We start from the raw sequence: 25,732 nt of genomic DNA, 5'->3' as shown, positions 1-25,732 counted from the left end.
TTACTCACCTCTCCCTCATGCTGATTTTTACACTACCTTCCCTGAAGAGGATGAGAATCCATATGACTACTGGCTGAGACTCAACAGAGCAGCAGATGTTGCTTCTGAATTCTTGCAAGAGCAAGGTAAAACACTTGACACGCCCAGCGTGGAAATAGTTTGCATGTTTATCAGACATTGCCAAGTAAAGACCTAGCCCTGACTTTCAGATCCAAACCAATTGACATGTGGTCAGCATATGAGGTGCAGGCTGTACTTAATGACTATCAATCTGATTTGAGTTTCAAAGCTACCAACACAGTGCATCGCAACCAAAGTGAAAGAGTTTCTGTCAACAAGACTGATATTAATACAGTTCCGGTGCCCACTCCCACAGTGTGCGAACAACAACAGAAAAGTGCAGATTACTCTGCTCTTGAAAAGTAATTGACATGCTAGAAAAAGTCCTGCTCACTAATGCTAACAGGCCTCATCCGAAACGCCAGCCTAATAACAAACTCCCCAGGACTGAAAGTCTTGATGGTCTGCCTTGTGCTATCTGCAATGATGTTGCTCACTCTGCCTTCACACATTGTCGTGAACACGAACTTTGTTTCCAGTGTCAGTCACCAGGTCACTCCAGATGTTTCTGCCCTAGGTGGAGAAACCACTTACCTCAATCCAGTCAGGAAAACTAACAGGTCTGTGCATAAGGGAGGTTAGTACAGACCAGACTGACAACCCTCCCATATATGACACACAAGATTATGAGTCTGTATATGAGCAGTACAAACCCAGTGTCTCGCTTAATAAAACCGTCTTTCAAGGCATACAATGAGTTCATAGAGCTGATTCATTATTTTATACCACTATATCTGTAGAGAATTGCCCCTCTTTCAAGGCATTACTCGACAGTGGCTCAATGGCCTGCGCTCTCAGTGAGGCAGCTGAAGCAAGTTTGTTGGCCAGTGCTCCAACGCTGGCAAAGTTCCCTGCCGATGATGTTGTGATTATTGGATGTGGTGGCCACCAAGTCACACCAAAAGCAATGTATGATCTGACGGTCTATGTTTATGGATGCAAAATGATAATTCCTGTGCTGATCGTCCCAGGTCAGACAGATTAGATGATCTTGGGCAGTAATGCCATCAAATACCTGCTGACTCTCTTGAAGAATACCGATGACTACTGGAAATTGATCTCATTACCCAGCGGTGATGGAGAGAACGAGACTTTAGAGTTCATGTCCTTTCTGTCCAATACACAGAGATGGAGAGGTGACCATGTTCCTGGAAAAGTAGGTACTGTTAAGCTCAAGCACTGTGTGACACTTCAATCTCAGAGTGAACACCTTATCTGGGGCAAACTTCCTGTGAACACCGAAATGTCTGTGGGTAGTACATTGCTTGTGGAACCTACCCAGTCCAAATGTGGTGCTAAACAGATCTTGGTAGGCCGAGTCATTACACCTCTATGGGGTGATGTTTGGGTTCCTGTGAAAGTAATCAATCCCGCAAACAACATGTTGACACTAAAAGCAAATGCAAAAATTGTAGACGTTTCTCCGTGCATTGCCGTGGAAGATCTTCCAGAGAGTGTCCATATTAGGTCCAAAGTCCAACACTGTCAGCACAGAGATAGTTGTCAGTGGTCTGAGGACGAGATGGAGAAAATCTTGGAGGACCTGGGATTGAGAGACCTGGATCTGAAAGCGTGCGAAGTGTCTTCAGAATGGAAGAACAAATTACTCCATATCGTTGAGAAATACGAGTCCATATTCTCAAGAAACAAGATGGACTGTGGAGAAGCCAAAGATTTTGTACATCGGATTCACATGGTTGATGACAAACCCTTTCATCTCCCCTACCGTTGTGTACCTCCAAGCCATTATGAAAAGCTGAGAGTAGCGCTAGATGAGATGGAAGAGAAGGACATCATCAGAAAATCGAACAGTGAGTACGCTTCCCCTCTTGTTCTGGTGTGGAAAAAGAATGGTGATCTGAGAATCTTTACCGATTTTCAACGGTTAAATGCTAGAACTGTGAATGATGCCCATCCTCTGCCACACCAGTCAGAAGTCCTTGTTGCCCTTGGGGGGAATGCCTTCTTCTCAACTATGGACCTTACCTCAGTCTTCTATTATGTTCCGTTGAATTATACTGCTTTTTCGTCACCGTTTGGACTGCATGAATATAACAGGATGCCCTAGGGCCTCTCAAATAGCCCAGCTACATTCATGCGTATGATGATGTCAATCTTTGGTGATAAAAACTTCATACGTTTTCTGTGTTATCTTGATGACCTTATGGTCTTTGCTCCCAATGAGCAGGTTGCACTCGAAAGGCCAACTGCCAGGTAATGAGCCCTGCTGATGATTCGTCTAGAGCAGTTGGAGTTGATGATCAATGTCAGGCAAGAGAAGGTGCTTTAAGCTAACAAGATGTAGCTGCACTGGATGCACATTGTTAAGGTGGTGTAGGACAAATGATGGGCATAGAGACCATTCCGCACACCTTCAAAGAGGACCAGACTAATGCCCTCCATGTGAGCACACTTTTAGCCTTGCAAGAACAGGATACCACAGTGAATAGGGCACTCTTTTATGTTAAAAGACACCGACGCCTTGACAAGCGTGAACGTGCCAGTGAGCCTCGTACTGTTCTAAAGCTGCTTAAGCATTGGAAAAATCTTACCATCAAAGAAGGCATGCTTTTCAAAGTTAAGAGAGACAGTCACTTGAACAAAAAGTTGCACCAATTCATTGTCCCAGATGCTCTAAAACAAAAAGTGCTTCATGGTCTGCATGATGCAGCAGGTCATCAGGGGTCTTCCAGAACAATTTCATTAGCCAGACACCGGTTCTTTTGGACAGGCATGGAACAAGACATTGTGAATTATGTGAAGAACTGTCAGCGCTGTATCATAGGCAAGACTCCTGAACCAAAAGATCGTGCTCCTCTAGAGAACATACACACTACAAAGCCGATGGAACTCATTTGCATTGATTTCTGGACTGCAGAGCAGGGCGATAACAGGAGTGTGGATGTTCTTGTAGCAACAGACCACTTCACTAAAATGGCTTACGCTTTTCCCTGTAAGAACCAGTCTGCAAAGCAGGATGCCCATCGCTTATGGAATGGACTTTTCTGTGTTTATGGATTTCCTAAGCGGGTGCATTCGGATCAAGGCCCAAATTTTGAAAGCAAACTAATGAAAGAGTTGCTGGACATGGCAGGTGTCAGGAAATCACGTACCACCCTTACCACCCGATGGGAAACGGGATCACAGAATGCTTCAATAGAACCTTAGGGGACATGATCAGAGCCTTGCCTCCTAAGTGTAAAGCCAGGTGGCCGCAGTCTTTGCAGACGTTGACCTTCTGTTATAACTGTACCGTTCATGAGACCACAGGCTTTGCTCCATTCTATAAGATATTTGGGAGAGTTCCACGCCTTCCAATTGATGTGATGTTCCAGCATGTTCTCAAAGATGATGCTGTTGTAAACTATTCAGATTTCATATCCAAGCTCAGGTGTGATCTTGGCGAAGCTGCAAAAATTGCACAGAAGCACAATTCAAGTGAGCAAGCTCGGCATGCAAAGATCTACAATTGGTGAAAGGTGAAAGTGAAAGGATCACCCCTGACTGTTGGTGACAGAGTGCATTTGGTGAACCGTGGCAAAAGGAAAATTGCAGATAAATGGGAATCCAATCTCTACGAAGTGATGTCAGTGAAATCACCCATCAATGTCTATCGGATAAGAGACACAGAAACAGGCAGAAAAAAGACTGTGCACAGAAATCTCCTACTTCCTGTTAACTTTCTGCACAAAGTTAATGAAGTCGACATGCTATCTGAATCTCATACAAGTGATTCTGCTGCTGATTTGCTTCTGATTTGACCAAGAACAATTCACTGGGTTATGCAGTCTGATCAGTATAACTGCCCTGATAATGGCAGTGACTCTGTTGCTTTGTCTGGAGCTCGGTGTTCTTTGGATGTGCAGAGTTCCAATTTGAATGCAGACTCTGATACCTGTAACAGCTCTGTATCCACTGAACAGAGAAGTGACATTCCATGTTTATCAGTGAATGAAGAAATACCTCCCGGTGATGAGTTTGAGCGGAGCTCCTCACAGCACCCATTGATTATGACAGATTTACCATGCTCTCTTGTAACCAATAATCCAGTTCCAGATACAGTTGACCCAGTAATTTGCAATCAACCAGAATGCTTTCAAACAGACACAGTCAGAACTAAGGCTGGTAGAACCGTTAAACCTCCACATAGATTGATCTGTGAGATGAATAACCAGACTGTACATGATTCATCACCATCTGTAATTTCTCTTTTTGATGTGGTGATATGCCTTCTTAATGAGTAAAACCAGAATTTGTATTTTGATATTTTGAGTTGAGATTTTGCATTTTAAAGAAGCCTGACTTTTCACCCCTTGAATTGTGTATGTTAAGAGAGGTGTCTAGGGCATCTCTTTAGTCTATGCTCAGTTTGGATTTTGGAACCAGTCCATACTTGCATACTTCCTATGGAGGAATTTTGTAATTGATATTTACACTAAAATGTGTCAAGGGCATTCACACTGTCACCTTCTGTTTTTTTTTTTTTTTTCATTTTCCTAGTTTTGCATGTTCTCAAGCTTTTCTATTGTTCTAGCGCTTCCCCAATTTAGCATAATTTAAGGGGGGTGTACGTAACAGTGTGTAAATATGTTAATATGTTAATTACTGCATAAATGGGACAGCGCCATCTATATGGTGAATGATGGTATTTGACGAGTAGAATAGGGAACTCCCACAGCAGAGCTAATGAGACATGCTGTGGGACTGATTCATTCTCTGTGCCACGAAACCCTTATTTCCATTTTTGTATTTCCATTATGCAGTGAGCCACACACAGTAAATAGACCACCAAGGCAAGACCGTCACATTTGCATGGGACTCAACAGGGAGAATTCATGTTAAAATTGTATGTGTCTCTGTGCAAGATGAATGTAAAGGGGGAGATTTGTTAGTGTTTAATGTTTTGTTATGTTGCGATACAGAAGAATTTATGTTATGTTGTAGTTTTAGGGGTTACCATCATGGTGAAGAGTGGAGCTTGAGCTTAGATTGAGGACCAATACCTTTTGAGTGATCTGCATATTGCTTTATCCATTGAGCAATACTAACACTTCCTGTCACTAGCTTGAATGTCAATAAAAGATTTTCATTTGAGCTATTTTGACATATTACATTTTGTTGGGTTTACTTGATTCAGTTAGGTTCTGTCTACTTGAAGTATTTAAGTTTATATAACATTGTAATTTTAATTTAAGAAAACCCATTTCAGACATGTGGAACTGTTATTTTTTTGAGTGAAAGAGCATGTAAATTGAAATTGCTAAAAGTGCTGAGAAAGAACTGGAATGCCAAAAAGTATTATAATTCAAATATTTGACTGTTTGTAAAAACTATTGCAGTTACATTGACATTTGATATACAATATACAAGCATAATCTCTCAAGAAAGACACTGCACAATGACAGTACATGCCTGTGCTTCTGTGAGCGAACAACCTTCACCCAACAGACAAAATTATTGAGTAGCAAATGTTAAATGGGTCAGACAGTCTTAACACTGTCCAGACACTGTCATTTGTGGCAGTACCTGAAAACTCATCTCTTCCCCTTTTCCTCTTAAGTTTAATTCACAGATAATGATCGCTTGTGCCAAAACAACAATACATTATTTTTCCCAAGAAAGAAAGACCTGTATGATACTGCAAAGTTGTTAAAAGCCAGGATCATTGATGAATCAATCAGGATCATCAGTGTTTATACACATCTGGGGGATTACCTCACTGCAGTTACTGGAGGGTCCAACACGAACAAATGGCCTTAACAATTTGGGAGTTAAACAGTTCTGCACTGTTTATTTTAAAGTGATCAATCCATGTTGTGCAGCAAATGAAACAAAGAGGAGAATACTTTACAGACCACCACGTCTCAGTCATTTATCTAGTGATTAAGACCGTACTGTTTTCAGGACACATTCCTTGGAAACTACTGGAGGCTGCCATCACATCTTAAAGATAACTTAAGATACTGTGTGAGCAAAAATTTCAGGTCAAAGATCTGAAAATGATGGCCTAAAATCATGCAAATCTGGCCAATGTTGCAATATAACACAGAATATGTAAATCTGCTGTCAATGTAGCGCATCTACTGGAATAGATTTCAAAGACGTTCCATGGAATAGTTCACCCAAAAATGGAAATTCGGTCATCATTTACTCCCTCAAGTCTTACTACCCTCATGTCGTTTCACACCTGTACGACTTTCTTTCTTATGCGAACCACAAAAGGATATACTGTACAATGGCAATGTACTGTGCCTCACTTTAAAGCTTAAAAAAGTATCATAAAAGCAGTCAATGCGGTTCATGCATCATTCCAAGTCTGAAGGCATACAATGTGAACTAGCTTCTCTCATGCACTCAAATACACATCAAAATTTTTTACTCAAATATGACCAATTTTGGGTGACCAAAGCATATCGTATCATCTTCAGAAGACTTGTAATATGATGCACAAATTGCTTTTTTTTTTTTTTTTTAAATACTTTTGGGTTCTTTTTAAGCTTTCAAATGAGGCACTGTCATCTGCCATTGTATTGAATAGATGGACCGTGATATTCATCAAAACGTCTCTTGTGTTGTGCATATGAAAGAAAGTCATATAAGTTTGGAACAAGATGAGGGTGAGTATATTATGACAGAATTATATTTTGGGGTGAATTATGTTTTTTTCTTCAAAATTAGAAAAATATTCACTGTATCAAAATGTATCTCTAAATGTGCATTGATCTGATAAGCATTATGGAAGGTAAGAATGTTTGATTAATCTATTAATGTAAGTTATCATAAAATGTTAGTGAGGAAATCTAGCTTTTTATATTGGGGGTCCCTGTGATGGATGAGATTCTGGATGGGGGTTTGTAAAGATGGAAAATCCCTGCCTTAAAACAATGCTTAAAATGAATTATATCTGTAAAACATAGCAAAACATCCCCAGATATTTCTTTAAAATCCAGTGATCTTGTATTTTGATGTTCTCTCTTTTAAAAGTGCATAAAGGACCGCATGATGTGGAGGAACACCACTGTGCCACTATTGTTCCTTTTGATACTTTTTTCCCCATACATGGACTGCTAAAACTGCAAAGTATTCCTTTCCCATTTTTTTGTGAAGGCATGGTTGAACAGACACAGGCAAGTCAGCTTTATCAAACTATCCAACACAATGAGTGCAGATGATTCAAATTCATATGTAACATGCATCTAAAAAGGAACAGTGAAATTCCTACTGTTCTATCATTTAAATAGAATCCAGTACTGCTTTCCACTCATTCATGGCTCAGCAGGTAGCTGTACTGAAACAACTAGCCTGGACACCACTTTTTGTTGAATTATTATAAAGAAAATGAAAAATGTATAGAGGCATTCTAAATCCCACGTGAATTTGAAACATGTTGTTCATTTAAATAATGCATTTTTTATTCGTTCTATGCTGTCATTAACATATGTGCAAATAAATAAAACTACATTGCTTGACATTGTGCCAAAGAAGCAAAGAGTAAAAAACTTAACATTATTCAGTTTTCGTATTATTATTGGTTATGGTGTATTTCTAATATTGAACCGGGGTGAAAAAATAAAATAAAAGTAAGGATTATTCGTCTTTTCTAAAAAATCCTTAAATCCCACAGCATTTAAACAATAATGCAGCTGTCTCTATTCGGTGCAGGTGTCATGAACAGTGCTTGCTGAATATATTAAAACTGTAATTCTGGACAGAAAGTCTCGACTCTCATTTCTCTTTCAGTCATAAATCTGAGTGTCTATTTGCACCCCGGTATCATAAATTATTTGTTTGCCCACCCAAATAGTATACATGGTCCATAGCGCGTAAACTGCAGCACGTGTCTGTAGGCTATCTAAAAAAAAAAAAAAAAAAAAAAAGTAGGAATGTATAAAACTTCACTCGTGCCCCTGGTGCAAGGTGTGCTAATTTAGAACTAGCAACATCTGTAGTCGTTCTGATTGTTTCGTCCGATATAAATTCGGGATGAGAGCGCGCGTCCTTCAGAACTCAGGCACGCATCAAGCAGTGAGATCATTTGTGTTATAAATATCTCTTAGCCAGCAGACCTGCTCCTGCAGCCGAGGGTAATGCCCACCAATGCTGTAATAGCGAGTTACCTCTGCGAGCGCTGGAACGAGCGCAAAATGCTGGAAGTGGCCTAACGCGCGCACAGCCAGTTCTCTGGAAAGAATGAACGTTCCTCTCCTGCTTTTACTCTTCTCTCAGTTGCTTCGCTCTGCAGCGCTAACGGGATCTCAACACGTTTCTTTGGAGCAGCAACTTGTCGGCGAGGAGCGTATATCAGGGCGCAGGACTTGCAGACTGTACTGTAGAGTTGGAATAGGTTTCCACCTTCAGATTCACCCCGATGGAAGAGTCAACGGGAGTCACGAACAGAATCGGTTAAGTAAGTTATCATTGATGCATGTTTACAGAGTCAAAAGCATTTGGTTATGTTGAGAGTTAAGTTGAAATCATTTCCCCCCTGCTTGACCAAGGAAAATTCTTGTTGAGGCTGCAGACTATCTACAGACATTTATTTTAATATTCAATATGTTCAGTATAAACGGCAATGATCCACAGATCAAAATGCTTTAAAGGCATTCATGTTTGAAGCACCTCATAAATGTTTGCTTGTAAGGAGAATCTATTGATGAGCTATTGATGAGCCGTGCTAAAATGCTTGTGTCCTGATGTGCCTGAAATTGGCTAAGGTAACTTTTAATTCCAGAGTTAACTGACACTTCAGTGATTGGTAAATTGTAGGGCTGCTTCTGGTTGGAGTCTCTTGTCTGGAGCTGTTTGTTTATTTACAGGTATGGGGAACAGGTGCAGCAGCTAAGATCAGAATGCTGGTGGTTGGAAGTTGAAGTGTGTGGCATCATTAACATGCCATGCACTAGATTTCTGTTAATGGTTGAATAGCTCGATGCACATACCGTAGTACTCGTTCTATTTAGAGGGTCTACTGTGAAACAGATGATGATGCTGAAAATTAGATGAACCTAAAAAGGATTCTAATGAGCTGCAGATTTGGCTATGGGTGTTAAAGGAAAATTCCTTGTTTAAAAAAAGTTATGCAATCCACAGGTTTTGTGGCATAATTTTGATTACCTCAACAAAAAAACAAATACAAACAAAATTTGACTCATCCCTCATTTTCAATATAAAAAAAAGCAAAAATCGAGGTTACAGTGAGGCAGTTACAATGGAAGTGAATGAGGCCAATTCTTTGAAGGGTTTAAAGGCAGAAATGTGAAGCTTATAATTTTATAAAAGCACTTAAATGGGGTCTGGGTAGCTCAGCGTGTATTGACGCTGACTACCACCCCTGGAGTCGCGAGTTCGAATCCAGGGCATGTTGAGTGACTCCAGCCAGGTCTCCTAGGCTGATTGGCTCGGTTGCTAGGGAGGGTAGAGTCACATGGGGTAACCTCCTCGTGGTCGCAATGAATGGTTCTCGCTCTCAATGGGGCGCATGGTAAGTTGTGCATGGATCATGGAGAGTAGCATGAGCCTCCAGTTCTGTGAGTCTCCATGGTGTCATATACAACGAGCCACGTGATAAGATGCACAGATTGACTGTCTCAGAAGTGGAGGCAACTGAGACTTGTCCTCCGCCACCCGGATTGAGGTGAGTAACCGCGCCACCATGTGGACCTACTAAGTAGTGGGAATTGGGCAATCCAAATTGGGAGAAAAAGGGGATAAAATATTGTATTTTTTTTTAAATCACACTAAAATCATAACACGCATATTGGTTACATCTTGTGGCTATACTTTTGATACAGTGAGCATTTTAACGTTTACGGACTGGCCACATTCATTTCCATTGTAAGTGCCTCACTGTAACCCAGATTTTGGCTTCTTTTAAACAAAAGGAGGGACAAGTTGAAATTAATTACAGTTGTAATCAACATTATGCCACTAATGCCGTCGATTGAGCTTAACTTGTATAAAACTCAGAATATTCCTTTAAGTCCAGAAGCCAGGCAGAATTTAAATCAAGCAAGCAACATTCACCTGCAATCATCTCTCTGAACGAATACACCCTACCAATCCCTTTAACAATATCAAAGAACAGTAACAATAAATAACAAAAACAATGAATTAAATATTAAAAGATGAGCATTACATCCAAATGTCAATCAGAGTTTGTATCAAACAGTAAACTCTTATGTGGCATTATGGCACAGTTCACTACGGTGTATACTACACAAGAATATAACCATTATAATATACAGTAACAAACATGGAATCTTTAAAATCAGTAAAGAGCCTATTTGTGGGACCTATGAAGTCAGCATTTATGCTCACTAAGAAAACCCCAAACCTGGAGGATTTACACTAAGAAAATATTGTTGAATAAACATATAGTACAGTAGTAAATTCATTTTTCACTCTGGATGACTGTTATAAACATATTTTTAATATGTGCTTGTACTTATTTGTGCTTCATGTTTTTGTATATTGTTTAAATACATATAGAAGTAACCTATTTGGCTAGTTACTTTGACATATCTAATATCCTGTCTAATCAAAATGAATAGTAATTCATGACAGTTTGACCCTTGATTTTTCTGACATAAAGTTCATCAGTCATTGCTTAGATCAGTATGTCTTTCTCTATGTGAAGGTGTGCTGGAGCTGTTTGCCATGTCTCAAGGAGTCATAGGGATCCGGGGAGTTTTCAGCAATCGATTTCTAGCCATGAACAAGAGGGGGAGACTTTATGCAACTGTAAGTCTGATCCAGCACTTTTTAACATAACATAAATTCATACATCCACTTCAAAAACTAGTTACTGTGAATGCACAAGCTGCAAACCAACTCAAATGTGTTAAACTCCCCATTCAGACTTTAGAGAGATATGTTAGCTATTTATGAGACTCTGCAAATTTTCTCTACAAAGAAGTGCAGCACACAGCAGTGGAAAGCCACACTGCAGTTTCAGAGCAATCTGGCTTTGTAGGTGTCTGGGATGTCTGATAGAAGGCAGAGCTTATTAGCATGTGTTAATGGGAAGAGAAGATTAAAACGAGTCTGGGGTAGTTGATAATCTTGCAAGAAGGAGAAAGGAAATCAATATTTGTGTAAACAAAGTCGGGCAGCTGTAGGGGTACTTAGCATGCAAACAGCAAAATAGGGACTTGCTGTGTCAACCCCAAAAATGCATATAAAGAAACACACACACACACACACACACACACACACACACACACACACACACACACACACACACACACACACACACACACACTTTTAATCTGTTGTCATTTTAGTAGCGGGTTTGATTAAAATGCAATGAGAATTGTTTACTCTCATAACAGTTCTGCAAGTAAGAATAGAAACTGCTTTTTTGTGTCCTGATAACTTTATCTTTAACTTGAGGAAAAAACATAAATTACAGGATTGGTCTACTCTAGGAAACACTATCAGCTACATTTTATTTAACTAGTAAATGAACACTCAGCTTTCAGCTCATGTGGATTACATATTGTTCTCTCAGGCAGGCAATTTTCTCTCAGTTATACTGGGTCATAACCCATAACCCAAACCCACACAAAACAAAACAAAACAAAACACCATAATAATACAAAATAAAAGTTTTGTCATGTCGTAACATCTAAATTAACTATTCATGTCAAAAATAAAATGTATTATGACTGCATCAATCAGCCTACATTATACCAACAAACATAAAACTATAAGGTATTGCAGGTTACCAGCTTTTTTATTTTTTGGACTCTACTGCACAAACATTTTTAGAAAAAATCCCCACAGTAGCGCAAGGGATGGATGACACACACACACACACACACACACACACACACACAACACACACACACACACACACACACACACAAAAGTCTGAGGATTAGCCTCCAAACTGCTGCAGACATCATCTGTAATTAAAGCAGCTGCAGAAGCTCTGTCAGAGTTGAATTGGGTTTCATTTCCTCAGAGCAACTACAGTTGCACAGGCTTATTTAATAGGCCTGTCAGCCTTGGTTTTAAACCCCAAGCCCTCACTCAATAGACAAGGCGGCCTAACCAAAGGAGTATCAAATGACTTGGTTTCTGATTTAGTTGCACTGTCATATTGAATATTTAGATATTATCATAGTGGCAATTTATCGCTGTGATAATGGCAAGGAAGACGCGGTGTGACCTAACCAGCAAGCCATTACTAACATAATCTTTTCATAGCTTAAGAGGTCACTGCAATTATTGTGAAAACAATGGGAAGCGAGTGAAAAGCCAAGAGAGAAAAAGAGACACAACCATCTCCTATTCATGCAGATGCAACTTTGAATAGCAACATTCAACACTTAATTGTTGGGATCAAATTTGCCATGCCAGGATGTAATTACTGTAAATATTCTAGTATAATACTGCTGTGCAAGTGGTGCAAGGCAAAGACTGTACCACAGAATGGGAAATCTTGAGTGAGAATTATTTGTGGATAATATTCAGAAAGAAAGCTGTCAGACATCAGACACAGGTCAAGCAGCTGTGCAAGTTCATTACAATAAAATGTCTACTGCTCTCAAATAAGGAACATGCAGACAAAAGGGATTCCTTCTTTCACATTTCCTTTTGATCTTCCAAACCCTACCCGAACAGCCCTTGCTACCTTCAAAAAAATCTAAAGAGTCTAAATTCTTCTCTAAACACTTGACAGAACTCTCTTTAAAAATGAGAAGAAAAAAAAAAAAAAACATTAATCAATTGAAAAATAAACAAACTATTCTTTCACCATTGTCTTACTGGATCTCACATTCATCTCTGTTCTAATCTGCATTTTTCAGAGCAATTTTGGAACTTCGTGGCAGCACTTCTCATGTTACTATTTCTGTTGGTGTAACCTAATGTATTCTGGTTGATCAATGATCAAGGAATGCTCCGGGTTCAATACAAGTTAAGCTCAATCAACAGCATTTGTGGTATAATGCTGATTACAACAAAAATTAATTTAGACTCGTCCCTCCTTTTCTTTAAAAAAAAGCAATAATCAAGATTACAGTGAGGCACTTACAATGGAAGTGAATGGGGACAATTTTCGGAGGGTTTAAAGACAGAAATGTGTCTATAAAAGCACTTGTATCAATTCTTCTGTTAAAACGTGCGTATTATTTGAACTGTAAAGTAGTTTAAATCATAATTTTTACAGTCATTTTAAGGTTTTAGTGTTTGTTGACATTGCATCATCATGGTAACAAAGTTGTATAATTGGCTATAACTTTACACAGAAAAGGTTAGTAAGCGATCATGTTTACACATATATTCAGTGTTGGGAGTAACGGAATACATGTAACAGGATTACGTATTTAAAATATAAAATATAAGTAACTGTATTCCACTACAGTTACAGTTTAAATCATTGGTAATCAGAATACAGTTACATTCAAAAAGTATTTTGATTACTGAAGAGATTACTTTGCATTTTATTATCATTTGTTTCATTTAATATTTAGTCCTTTCAGATGGAAAACATTTATACATATAAATGATGTGATCCAAAGTGCATTTGAACAGCGGTGAAACACTTTCTTATGATGTGTAACATTCATACGAGCAGACAGAGAAGTAAGTTTGAAGTAAGTTTGGAGCAGAAGAAATAGAAATAAACCTTGTGTAAATTTTCAGCTTTACACTTAGCTAAAATGCTATTTCTAGCCATTTTACATGCACGTTACCAGGCACAATCATATTTTTTATCAAGAAAATTCACGTTGGATCATAATTTCTTTTTTTCTAGTAAGATCTTTGATATTAGGGCAAAAATCGTATTCTTGATAATAATTTTTGTATTGTTTTCCTGTAAAAATATCTAAAAATCCTTAAAACAAGATCAATTTGATTTATCTTGTTTTTAGAAACAACACTGCATAAGATATTTAGGTTTTTCAGAGAATGTATGTTTAACATGTGTATTTTGTCTTACTGTACTGGCAGAGTTTTTATAGTGAAAACAAGTGAAAAAATCTATCAGTGCTGAAGAAGTAATCCAAAGTATTTAGAATATGTTACTGACCTTGAGTAATCTAATGGAATACATTACAAATTACATTTTACAGCATGTATTCTGTAATCTGTAGTGGAATACATTTCAAAAGTAAACCTCCCAACCCTGCACATTTTGTTTATGTCTTGTGGTTATGCTTTTAAAAAAGTGAGTATTTCAACGTTCAAAAATTGGCCCCCATTCACTTCCATTGTAAGTGCCTCACTGGAACCAAGATTTTTGCTTTTCTTAAAGAAAAGGAGGGATGAGTCAAAATACATTTTTGTGGTAAACAATATTATGCCACAAACACTGCTGAGTAAGCTTAACTTGTATTGAACCCGGAACATTCTTTTAATGCTTAAACACATACCTCGGGTCTTTAGAGATCCACCCCCTGTATCTCATTCATTTTTTGGAGTTGTGCCCACACCTCTTTAGTATTCCTCAATCTCTCTCTTATAAATAGTGATATATATATATATATATATATATATATATATATATATATATATATATATATATATATATATATGCCCCTTCTTTAGTTGTACATCTGGGCCTTCCACATCTCTTTCTGTCCTTGTTAGAGCCAGTTGTCTTTTGCCTTTGAAGACTGTAGTATACACCTTTGTATGAAATCTTCAGTGTTTTGGCAATTTCAAGTATTGTATAGCCTTCATTCCTCAAAACAATGATTGACTGACGAGTTTCTACAGAAAGCTGTTTCTTTTTTGCCATTTTTGACCTAATATTGACCTTAACACATGCCAGTCTATTGCATACTGTGACAACTCAAAAACAAACACAAAGACAATGTTAAGCATCATTTAATGAACCAAATAGCTTTCAGCTGTGTTTGATATAATGGCAAGTGATTTTCTAGTACCAAATTAGCAATTTAGCATGATTACTCAAGGATAAGGTGTTTGAGTGATGGCTGCTGGAAATGGGGCCTGTCTAGATTTGATCAAAAATTACTTTTTTCAAATAGTGATGGTGCTGTTTTTTTATATCAGTAATGTCCTGACTATGCTTTGTGATCAGTTGAATGCCACTTTGGTGAATTAAAGTACCAATTTCCTTCTGAAACAGCAAAATCTGTACATTATTCCAAACTTCTGGTAGCCAGTGTGTGTATATATATTTATACAACAGTTAGTTCCAGTCCTCGAATCTGACTGGATGAGAGACGTTCCATGAGCACTGATGGTCTGACACCATCAGCACTCCGACGCTTCACTGTGTGTATCACTCCGCTTGTGTTCGTGCTGTTCTAAACTAAAGTGTAAGAGCAGTGCAGATGTTGTTAAGAGCCATCTGTCACTTTACATGTAATTTTGTGACATTATATATTTTAGCCAGCAGGTGGTGGCAAAAGACCATTTTTGTGTGTAATATGAGCCAGTTGGTGACATGAAGTGAGTCAGCGTTACTCATTGTTTATATTCATCAGCGCTCCGTGATCGCTCATATTACTACTACACTACTAAAGCTAGGAAATAGCTTTAAACAGCTTTAAAATAACAACTTCAGGATTAATGCTCATCAAAGCTGAGAGACACAACAGTCTGATTAATTACACAAACTCAAGGTGCTTACTTCTTACCAGAGTTTCCACATTGGATAGAAAATACAGTTTAAAATAGCAGAGGACATTGCGGTTTCTATAGTGAAAGACTCTTGTGCACCGGCTACCGCGAAATAGGAGGAATACCCCCACTTAGACGGCTATTTTACACTGAGAAAATTGGATGCATTTCACTAAAATGACATTGTCTCCAGAAAGCTGACTAACACACTACAGCATGTCTGCTTGGGAGAAACACACGCTCCATATCTCTCTCTTTCTCAAACACACACACACACACACACACACACACACACACACACACACACACACACATATTCTTGTTTCTCCAATAACATGTTAGACATAGTCCAAGCCATTATACTAGTTCTAACATGACATTTTTAAGAGGCTTGGACACATAATTTGGTTTGAACTAGCAATGGCAGATTCTGATCCGTCGTGAAAGAAAGTAGTTCCATGCACAAATGCGTTTTTCGTGACCGTACTCAGTTTTTCCTAATTTATTAAAATGTATTTGTTCATTGAACTGTTGTACATAAGCAATATCACACTCACAATCGTGCTATATGGCCCTAAATCAGCACTGCTGTGATTGCCGTAGGCACGTGGCCAAATCACAGCAGTGCTGATGTAGGGCCATATCACACTCTTGCTTGTGTGATATTGCTTAAATTATATATATATATATATATATATATATATATATATATATATATATATATATATATATATATATATATTTATATATAAATAATTGTTTAAGTACCAAAAGTATATAGGGTCATTAGAGACCCGAGGTATATAAGTGTGTCAGTATTTTTTTTTTTTTTGCACTACCATAAATTATCTTTTTTATGATTATTTAATTTCTATTTAAGTTTACTATGACAGTATATACATTTTTGTTTATTACAGGTGAAGTGAGTGCTATATTCATACAAATACTGTAAATACTATATCATGTTGACTTTCTGTGCAACAGTGAATTATCAACAATGGTGAATTATCAGTATTTCATATGCATGTACACAGGGTTGGGGAGTAATGGAATACATGTAATGGGATTATGTATTTAAAATACAAAATATAAATAACTGTATTCCACTACAGTTACAGTTTAAATCATTGGTAATCAGAATACAGTTACATTCAAAAAGTATTTTGATTACTGAAGAGATTACTTTGCATTTTATTGTCATTTGTTTCATTTAATATTTAGTCCTTTCAGATGGAAAACATTTATACATATAAATGATGCGATCCAAAGTGCATTTGAACAGCGGTGAAACACTTTCTTATGATGTGTTACATTCATACGAGCAGACAGAGAAGTAAGTTTGAAGTAAGTTTGGAGCAGAAGAAATAGAAATAAACCTTGTGTAAACTGTCAGCTTTACGCTAAGCTAAAATGCTATTTCTAGCCATTTTACATGCATGTTACCAGGCACGATCTTATTTTTTTATCAAGAAAATTCACGTTGGATCATAATTTCTTTTTTTCTAGTAAGATCTTTGATATTAGGGCAAAAATCGTATTCTTGATAATAATTTTTGTATTGTTTTCCTGTAAAAATATCTAAAAATCCTTAAAACAAGATCAATTTGATTTATCTTGTTTTAGAAACAACACTGCATAAGATATTTAGGTTTTTCAGAGAATGTATGTTTAACATGTGTATTTTGTCTTACTGTACTGGCAGAGTTTTTATAGTGAAAACAAGTGAAAAAATCTATCAGTGCTGAAGAAGTAATCCAAAGTATTTAGAATATGTTACTGACCTTGAGTAATCTAATGGAATACATTACAAATTACATTTTACAGCATGTATTCTGTAATCTGTAGTGGAATACATTTCAAAAGTAAACCTCCCAACCCTGCACATTTTGTTTATGTCTTGTGGTTATGCTTTTAAAAAAGTGAGTATTTCAACGTTCAAAAATTGGCCCCCATTCACTTCCATTGTAAGTGCCTCACTGGAACCAAGATTTTTGCTTTTCTTAAAGAAAAGGAGGGATGAGTCAAAATACATTTTTGTGGTAAACAATATTATGCCACAAACACTGCTGAGTAAGCTTAACTTGTATTGAACCCGGAACATTCTTTTAATGCTTAAACACATACCTCGGGTCTTTAGAGATCCACCCCCTGTATCTCATTCATTTTTTGGAGTTGTGCCCACACCTCTTTAGTATTCCTCAATCTCTCTCTTATAAATAGTGATATATATATATATATATATATATATATATATATATATATATATATATATATGCCCCTTCTTTAGTTGTACATCTGGGCCTTCCACATCTCTTTCTGTCCTTGTTAGAGCCAGTTGTCTTTTGCCTTTGAAGACTGTAGTATACACCTTTGTATGAAATCTTCAGTGTTTTGGCAATTTCAAGTATTGTATAGCCTTCATTCCTCAAAACAATGATTGACTGACGAGTTTCTACAGAAAGCTGTTTCTTTTTTGCCATTTTTGACCTAATATTGACCTTAACACATGCCAGTCTATTGCATACTGTGACAACTCAAAAACAAACACAAAGACAATGTTAAGCATCATTTAATGAACCAAATAGCTTTCAGCTGTGTTTGATATAATGGCAAGTGATTTTCTAGTACCAAATTAGCAATTTAGCATGATTACTCAAGGATAAGGTGTTTGAGTGATGGCTGCTGGAAATGGGGCCTGTCTAGATTTGATCAAAAATTACTTTTTTCAAATAGTGATGGTGCTGTTTTTTTATATCAGTAATGTCCTGACTATGCTTTGTGATCAGTTGAATGCCACTTTGGTGAATTAAAGTACCAATTTCCTTCTGAAACAGCAAAATCTGTACATTATTCCAAACTTCTGGTAGCCAGTGTGTGTATATATATTTATACAACAGTTAGTTCCAGTCCTCGAATCTGACTGGATGAGAGACGTTCCATGAGCACTGATGGTCTGACACCATCAGCACTCCGACGCTTCACTGTGTGTATCACTCCGCTTGTGTTCGTGCTGTTCTAAACTAAAGTGTAAGAGCAGTGCAGATGTTGTTAAGAGCCATCTGTCACTTTACATGTAATTTTGTGACATTATATATTTTAGCCAGCAGGTGGTGGCAAAAGACCATTTTTGTGTGTAATATGAGCCAGTTGGTGACATGAAGTGAGTCAGCGTTACTCATTGTTTATATTCATCAGCGCTCCGTGATCGCTCATATTACTACTACACTACTAAAGCTAGGAAATAGCTTTAAACAGCTTTAAAATAACAACTTCAGGATTAATGCTCATCAAAGCTGAGAGACACAACAGTCTGATTAATTACACAAACTCAAGGTGCTTACTTCTTACCAGAGTTTCCACATTGGATAGAAAATACAGTTTAAAATAGCAGAGGACATTGCGGTTTCTATAGTGAAAGACTCTTGTGCACCGGCTACCGCGAAATAGGAGGAATACCCCCACTTAGACGGCTATTTTACACTGAGAAAATTGGATGCATTTCACTAAAATGACATTGTCTCCAGAAAGCTGACTAACACACTACAGCATGTCTGCTTGGGAGAAACACACGCTCCATATCTCTCTCTTTCTCAAACACACACACACACACACACACACACACACACACACACACACACACATATTCTTGTTTCTCCAATAACATGTTAGACATAGTCCAAGCCATTATACTAGTTCTAACATGACATTTTTAAGAGGCTTGGACACATAATTTGGTTTGAACTAGCAATGGCAGATTCTGATCCGTCGTGAAAGAAAGTAGTTCCATGCACAAATGCGTTTTTCGTGACCGTACTCAGTTTTTCCTAATTTATTAAAATGTATTTGTTCATTGAACTGTTGTACATAAGCAATATCACACTCACAATCGTGCTATATGGCCCTAAATCAGCACTGCTGTGATTGCCGTAGGCACGTGGCCAAATCACAGCAGTGCTGATGTAGGGCCATATCACACTCTTGCTTGTGTGATATTGCTTAAATTATATATATATATATATATATATATATATATATATATATATATATATATATATATATATTATATATTATATATAAATAATTGTTTAAGTACCAAAAGTATATAGGGTCATTAGAGACCCGAGGTATATAAGTGTGTCAGTATTTTTTTTTTTTTTGCACTACCATAAATTATCTTTTTTATGATTATTTAATTTCTATTTAAGTTTACTATGACAGTATATACATTTTTGTTTATTACAGGTGAAGTGAGTGCTATATTCATACAAATACTGTAAATACTATATCATGTTGACTTTCTGTGCAACAGTGAATTATCAACAATGGTGAATTATCAGTATTTCATATGCATGTACACAGGGTTGGGGAGTAATGGAATACATGTAATGGGATTATGTATTTAAAATACAAAATATAAATAACTGTATTCCACTACAGTTACAGTTTAAATCATTGGTAATCAGAATACAGTTACATTCAAAAAGTATTTTGATTACTGAAGAGATTACTTTGCATTTTATTGTCATTTGTTTCATTTAATATTTAGTCCTTTCAGATGGAAAACATTTATACATATAAATGATGCGATCCAAAGTGCATTTGAACAGCGGTGAAACACTTTCTTATGATGTGTTACATTCATACGAGCAGACAGAGAAGTAAGTTTGAAGTAAGTTTGGAGCAGAAGAAATAGAAATAAACCTTGTGTAAACTGTCAGCTTTACGCTAAGCTAAAATGCTATTTCTAGCCATTTTACATGCATGTTACCAGGCACGATCTTATTTTTTTATCAAGAAAATTCACGTTGGATCATAATTTCTTTTTTTCTAGTAAGATCTTTGATATTAGGGCAAAAATCGTATTCTTGATAATAATTTTTGTATTGTTTTCCTGTAAAAATATCTAAAAATCCTTAAAACAAGATCAATTTGATTTATCTTGTTTTAGAAACAACACTGCATAAGATATTTAGGTTTTTCAGAGAATGTATGTTTAACATGTGTATTTTGTCTTACTGTACTGGCAGAGTTTTTATAGTCAAAACAAGTGAAAATTCAAAGTATTTAGAATACGTTACTGACCTTGAGTAATCTAATGGAATATGTTCCATTATGTGTAGCTTACAGTATGTGTATCTTATGTGTAGATTATGTGTTATGTGTAGGTCAATATGTGTTTGACAGCCACTTGCATCTCATGAAATTTCGGTGTGAAAGTAATGAATCCTGTTCTAGATTTGTTGCATTCTCTCTTTGATTTAGTAAAAATAAAACATCAAAATATATCAGGTTTTTTTAAATATTATTATTATCTAATTTTATTGAAAATATTTTGAAAATGTTACACTATCTGGGCATTTTGTTAATCAATTTTTGAATGATATAAGTGCCAGGTCTCTAAAGACCAGAATATATGAGTGTTTGGGAAAATTCCCATGCATTTAAGGGTTAAATAATATTTCTGACTAGAATAAAACCAGTTAATTTAGATGTTACCACATGAAGCACATTTTTTCCATTGTAAGATGGATCACTTATGTTATATTCCTCATTTGTAAGTTGTTTTTGATTAAAAGCAACTGCTAAATGAATTCAAGTGTGAATCACACAGATTAAAACAACACAAAAATTAGTCATAGAAGGGTGTATCCTCAACAGCTGACTGCTGCTGTTGAGGTCATCAGCCACTTCCAGAAGACAAAAACCATGTACCCTAATTAAACAAACGTCAGATGTATTTGGGGCAAATTACAGCATTTAGAGCAGAGCGTCCCTTTGAAGTTATGGCAGTTCAAGTTGTGAATGGCATGTTTAGAAAATATTGTAATGGCATCATTTTCTGCTTTGCTGCACTCTTCAGCAAACCAGAACAGTTTTATTATTTCAATGTTTGGGAAATTATGCAAGAACTCTTGCTTGGGACTTGCCCTCATTAAATTCATGATATACTTTCCCACCAAATGTATTTTTAGAAAGTGAGGCCAAAATTCATAATAATGGTGGCCGTGTAGAGTTATTGATATAGTCTACAGTGTACATGCTACTTACATAGACTCATTGACAGTATATGTTTAAATTTACCATAAAGTTCATTAACTTAGAAAGATATGACAGCCTGCTTGATTATGACTAGCAAACAATCAAATAGATGTTAGAGATGAAGTCAAATAAACCAAGGGCATAGCAGCCGCGGGGATGTAGGGGACTTGTCCTCTGCACTCTTCAAAAAGGTGATTTTTGTCCCCGAACTTTTCCAAGCTAAACCCATACCGAGTCCAAATTGTGGATTTGTATACAGTATTCTTTGCGTTTTGTTAGTTTGGGCTGATTGAGCGACCATCCAGCCAATCACAGGTGAGTTTCATGAGCCAAAACAACCCTTACGTAATAGGCCATCAGTCAGACAGTCTAATCAACGTGGCTTGGTTCCTTTCAACCATGTTGATCGAAATTAATCATCTAGAGATGAGGAACACACAAACGAGAGTTATTTATTGGCATATTGTTCTTGATTGGCAGCATTATGTGAAATGCACTGCAGGGAAAAAAAAAAGGACAATCCTTCTTTTAAGCACACGTTGTAAGTGGAGTTTTTAAATCAGCGCATGAGTCTTCATTAAGCTATGCTTTTTACATTATGTTTGTGAGGTAATAGTTTGATCGGTTCTTTTTACCAATTTAAGCAGATTACTAGATCGGTGTTAAATATGAAAAGCTATTTTTAATATTAGCACCTGTTTTTTTTACCTGTATGTTGGTGTGCAGTCGACAAACTATAGGAAAAAAGATAGATCTGCTGTGTTATTAGAACACTTAGGCATTTTACTGAAGTGAATGTGTAGACACACTTTTTTATACATGAAAACGTACGGACGTTATTGAAACTCATAATTATTATAAGACAAGTATTATTGTTGTCTTTTGATAAAAGTCATGCTCAGCAGCTCACAAACTATAGGGAAATGATAGATTTGCTTTGTTCTTATAATGCTTAAAACCTCTACTAAACTTTCTTTGTAGGTCTGTAGACATACACTTTTTAAAGGATTAAAATGTTCTTTTGATCATTGTTTCAGTGGCTAACTAATTTCACACAAGACACTCATTTGTCACCACCTTCTGGCATCACCAAAAATGGCCACTGAATCATTAAATGGATCTGAACGAATTTTGGTGAACGTAGTCAAATTACTGGAGCCACTTGGATACATTTAAATCCCAAAAAGCACAGAGTAAAACATAAAATTGTGCACATGCACAGTTGTCATTATTGTACTTGATTAAATAATTTATTCAGGACCAGCTTGTGCTCAGTCTTTTATTGTCATGTGTGTAACAGAAGCAAGTGCTCCACAAGATGCCCTTTATTTTTCTAGCTAATTTTGCCAAATTTAGCAATTATTTTGCCATTCTTGGATCTTTAAAACCCTACAAATATTAAAAGAAAATAATACATACATATATATTAATATAATACTTATATATTAATATATATTGTAATATATTAATACTGCACTGTAAGTGTTGGGTCTGTGCGAGCCACCTACTGACAGCTGTGTCCCCCCACTTTTAAAATGACTGCTACGCCCCTGAACTATACACCTATAGAGGAGACCAAAGTCACATTCAGAGAGCAGTTTGGTTAAATTATAATGTACATGAATCAATAATAGACCACTGATGAAGAAGCTTTATCTTTATGCTACATCATGACTACTTTCTAGTTTTGATTATATCAAATTATTGTGATTGTCTGGACTGCCTGAGCTTTGGTCAGATCTTTAAAAACATTTAATAAAAGAGATCAAATGTAGCTCTGGTCTTTTCAGGATATGGCTGCATTTGTGAAACCCAACCCAATTAGTACATAACCAAAGATTGCCCACAAAACAGCATCTGACCTGCTTTCGTGTCCCCAGGATGGATAAAGTTATTTCATAGCCTAATGAGTTTTCAGCTCACACAAAGGAAGCTCTGCTTCTGTCAGTCACCGCAGTCTTTGATTGGAAAGTTGGTTTTGATGACTTTGAGCTGGGAGATAAAAGTAAGACTTGCAATTATTCTGTAACCCTCTCAATGCTCTTTTCCATGGCTCATTGTCTGTAATCTGCATGCTGCTTTTCATTAGCTCTCTTTATGAGGCGCTAACTCAATCAGGCCACAAAGTGTTCTCTCTCCAGCAGCTGCTAATGTGGCATCCTACAAAGTGTGTGCATGGTAACTACTTATTGTGTGCCCAAATAGTTAACGCTTTATTGATGTGCTGTGACTCTGGCTACTGCTGTGGTAAAATTGAAGCACAATACAAAAGTGGCTTACCTCCATTTAATTGTTATATAGAGCTTGCTTCTCATTTGTTTTAGTTTAGAGCTTCACAGTATATTTTACAATAGGCTACATACAGTCAAACAGAAAACAGCTCAAATGTCAAATTCCTTTCCAGTTCAGTTTTAAATTTGTTCTGTTCGTACATATGGTAAAAATATAATGCATGTTATGGGTGGAAGATCCTTATTTGGTAACACTTTAAGGTTAAATTTATTAACATTAGTTAACACAACAATATACATGAACTAACCATGAAATCCCCTTTTACAGCATTTATAATTCTTGGTTAATGTTAATTTCTACACATAAATATTTGTATACATTAACATTAGTTAATGGATTATGAACTAGCATAACAATGAGCATAGTATTTAAAAAAAAAAAAAATGAACAACAGCCAGGATTAAAAAATGCATAAAATACTGTTTAATGTGAAATGTCATCGTTTATAGTTATTTCATGATACCTAATGCATTAACTAATTTTAACAAGTGAACCTTAAAGTGTTTCCACTTATTTTTTGTTTTTTAGGTGTCAGTACTATCATTATCAAACCTGTGCAAAATTCATGTAATTTTAAATATTAGATTAGACATTCACCCCAGTTTTTATTATCTCATTACTTGACATAATAAAATGACAATAAGTAGAACTATATGTTTTTATCTGTGGTAGTTCTACTACTGTATTACAAACTATTTACCTGAACTAAGAGTGTTTAAATTTTTTTATTATTATTGTATTTATTTTATTTTATATTTAGACTCACAAGACTGCTGAATACCTGATCAAATGTGTAAAAACATTTGTATTTAAACAATAGTAAAAAAAAAATAGTAGAGGAAACCTTGCACTAAGTAAACTTCATTCCATCTGTGCTCCAGCTGAAGTACACAAAAAATCATTGCAGGATTCTTCTAGTATCACTCACTCGCTGTGTTGAATGCCAAGACTGAAGACATGTCTTGGGTAATGATTAACATACCTGGGCGTATTAGTGTCAGGCTGATCTTTACCTCTTTTTCCCCAGGAAAGCTTCACAGATGACTGCAAGTTCAGGGAGAGATTTCAGGAGAACAGCTACAACACGTATGCCTCAGTGATCCACAAGAATCATCGTACTGGTAGAGAGTGGTTTGTGGCACTAAACAAGAGAGGTAAAGCAAAAATGGGGTCCAGTCCGAGAGTGAAGTCACAACACGTGTCTACACATTTTCTTCCCAGGATGAGCCTGCATGAAAGGACTGAGCAAGGTTTCACAATAACAGACAAAGAGAAGGACAAAGAACCACCTCCACAGCCATCAAAGCTCTCGATATCAAAAGTCACAGTCAACACTGGAAAAAGGAATCGACAAATAGTCAAGTACTGGCCGAAGTTTAGATTCGGATAGGTTGGTGCCATCTTAAACATGGACTAATCTTGAAAAAATGTCAAGCAAGGACACGTTTATTGCCTGAAATTGCCAAAGTCCTCTCTTCAAGGTGAATTGTTTGCTTAACTCTGACATGAGCATTCCAGTCGTCATGTACATCATACTGGAGGGCTAAATGACCCAATCATGAGACATTTTCAGATGTGGATAAATGGAATAAACTTCCCATGCATCCCAAAAATAATATATATTTGAACTATATTTGCTTCACAAGAGGATTAGCCTGATTTACCTCAATGATTTTACAAA

The 25,732-nt window shown here is 36.7% G+C and overlaps 1 protein-coding gene across 1 annotated transcript; it reads left to right on the top strand.

Moving 5' to 3' along the window:
- The first annotated feature begins 8,310 nt into the window (after positions 1-8,310).
- On the top strand, positions 8,311-25,441 carry LOC127439924 (fibroblast growth factor 5-like). The gene is made up of 3 exons (XM_051696221.1): positions 8,311-8,527; positions 10,757-10,860; positions 25,079-25,441. Exons 1-3 carry the CDS (start codon positions 8,311-8,313, stop codon positions 25,439-25,441), a joined length of 684 nt encoding a protein of 227 aa, XP_051552181.1.
- The last annotated feature ends 291 nt before the right edge of the window (positions 25,442-25,732 follow it).

The sequence above is a fragment of the Myxocyprinus asiaticus genome, chromosome 4 (assembly GCF_019703515.2).
Source record: "Myxocyprinus asiaticus isolate MX2 ecotype Aquarium Trade chromosome 4, UBuf_Myxa_2, whole genome shotgun sequence".
NCBI classification, from domain to species: Eukaryota; Metazoa; Chordata; class Actinopteri; order Cypriniformes; family Catostomidae; genus Myxocyprinus; species Myxocyprinus asiaticus.
Note: the sequence above shows the minus strand (reverse complement) of the source record. Positions and strands in the feature narration are given on the sequence as shown.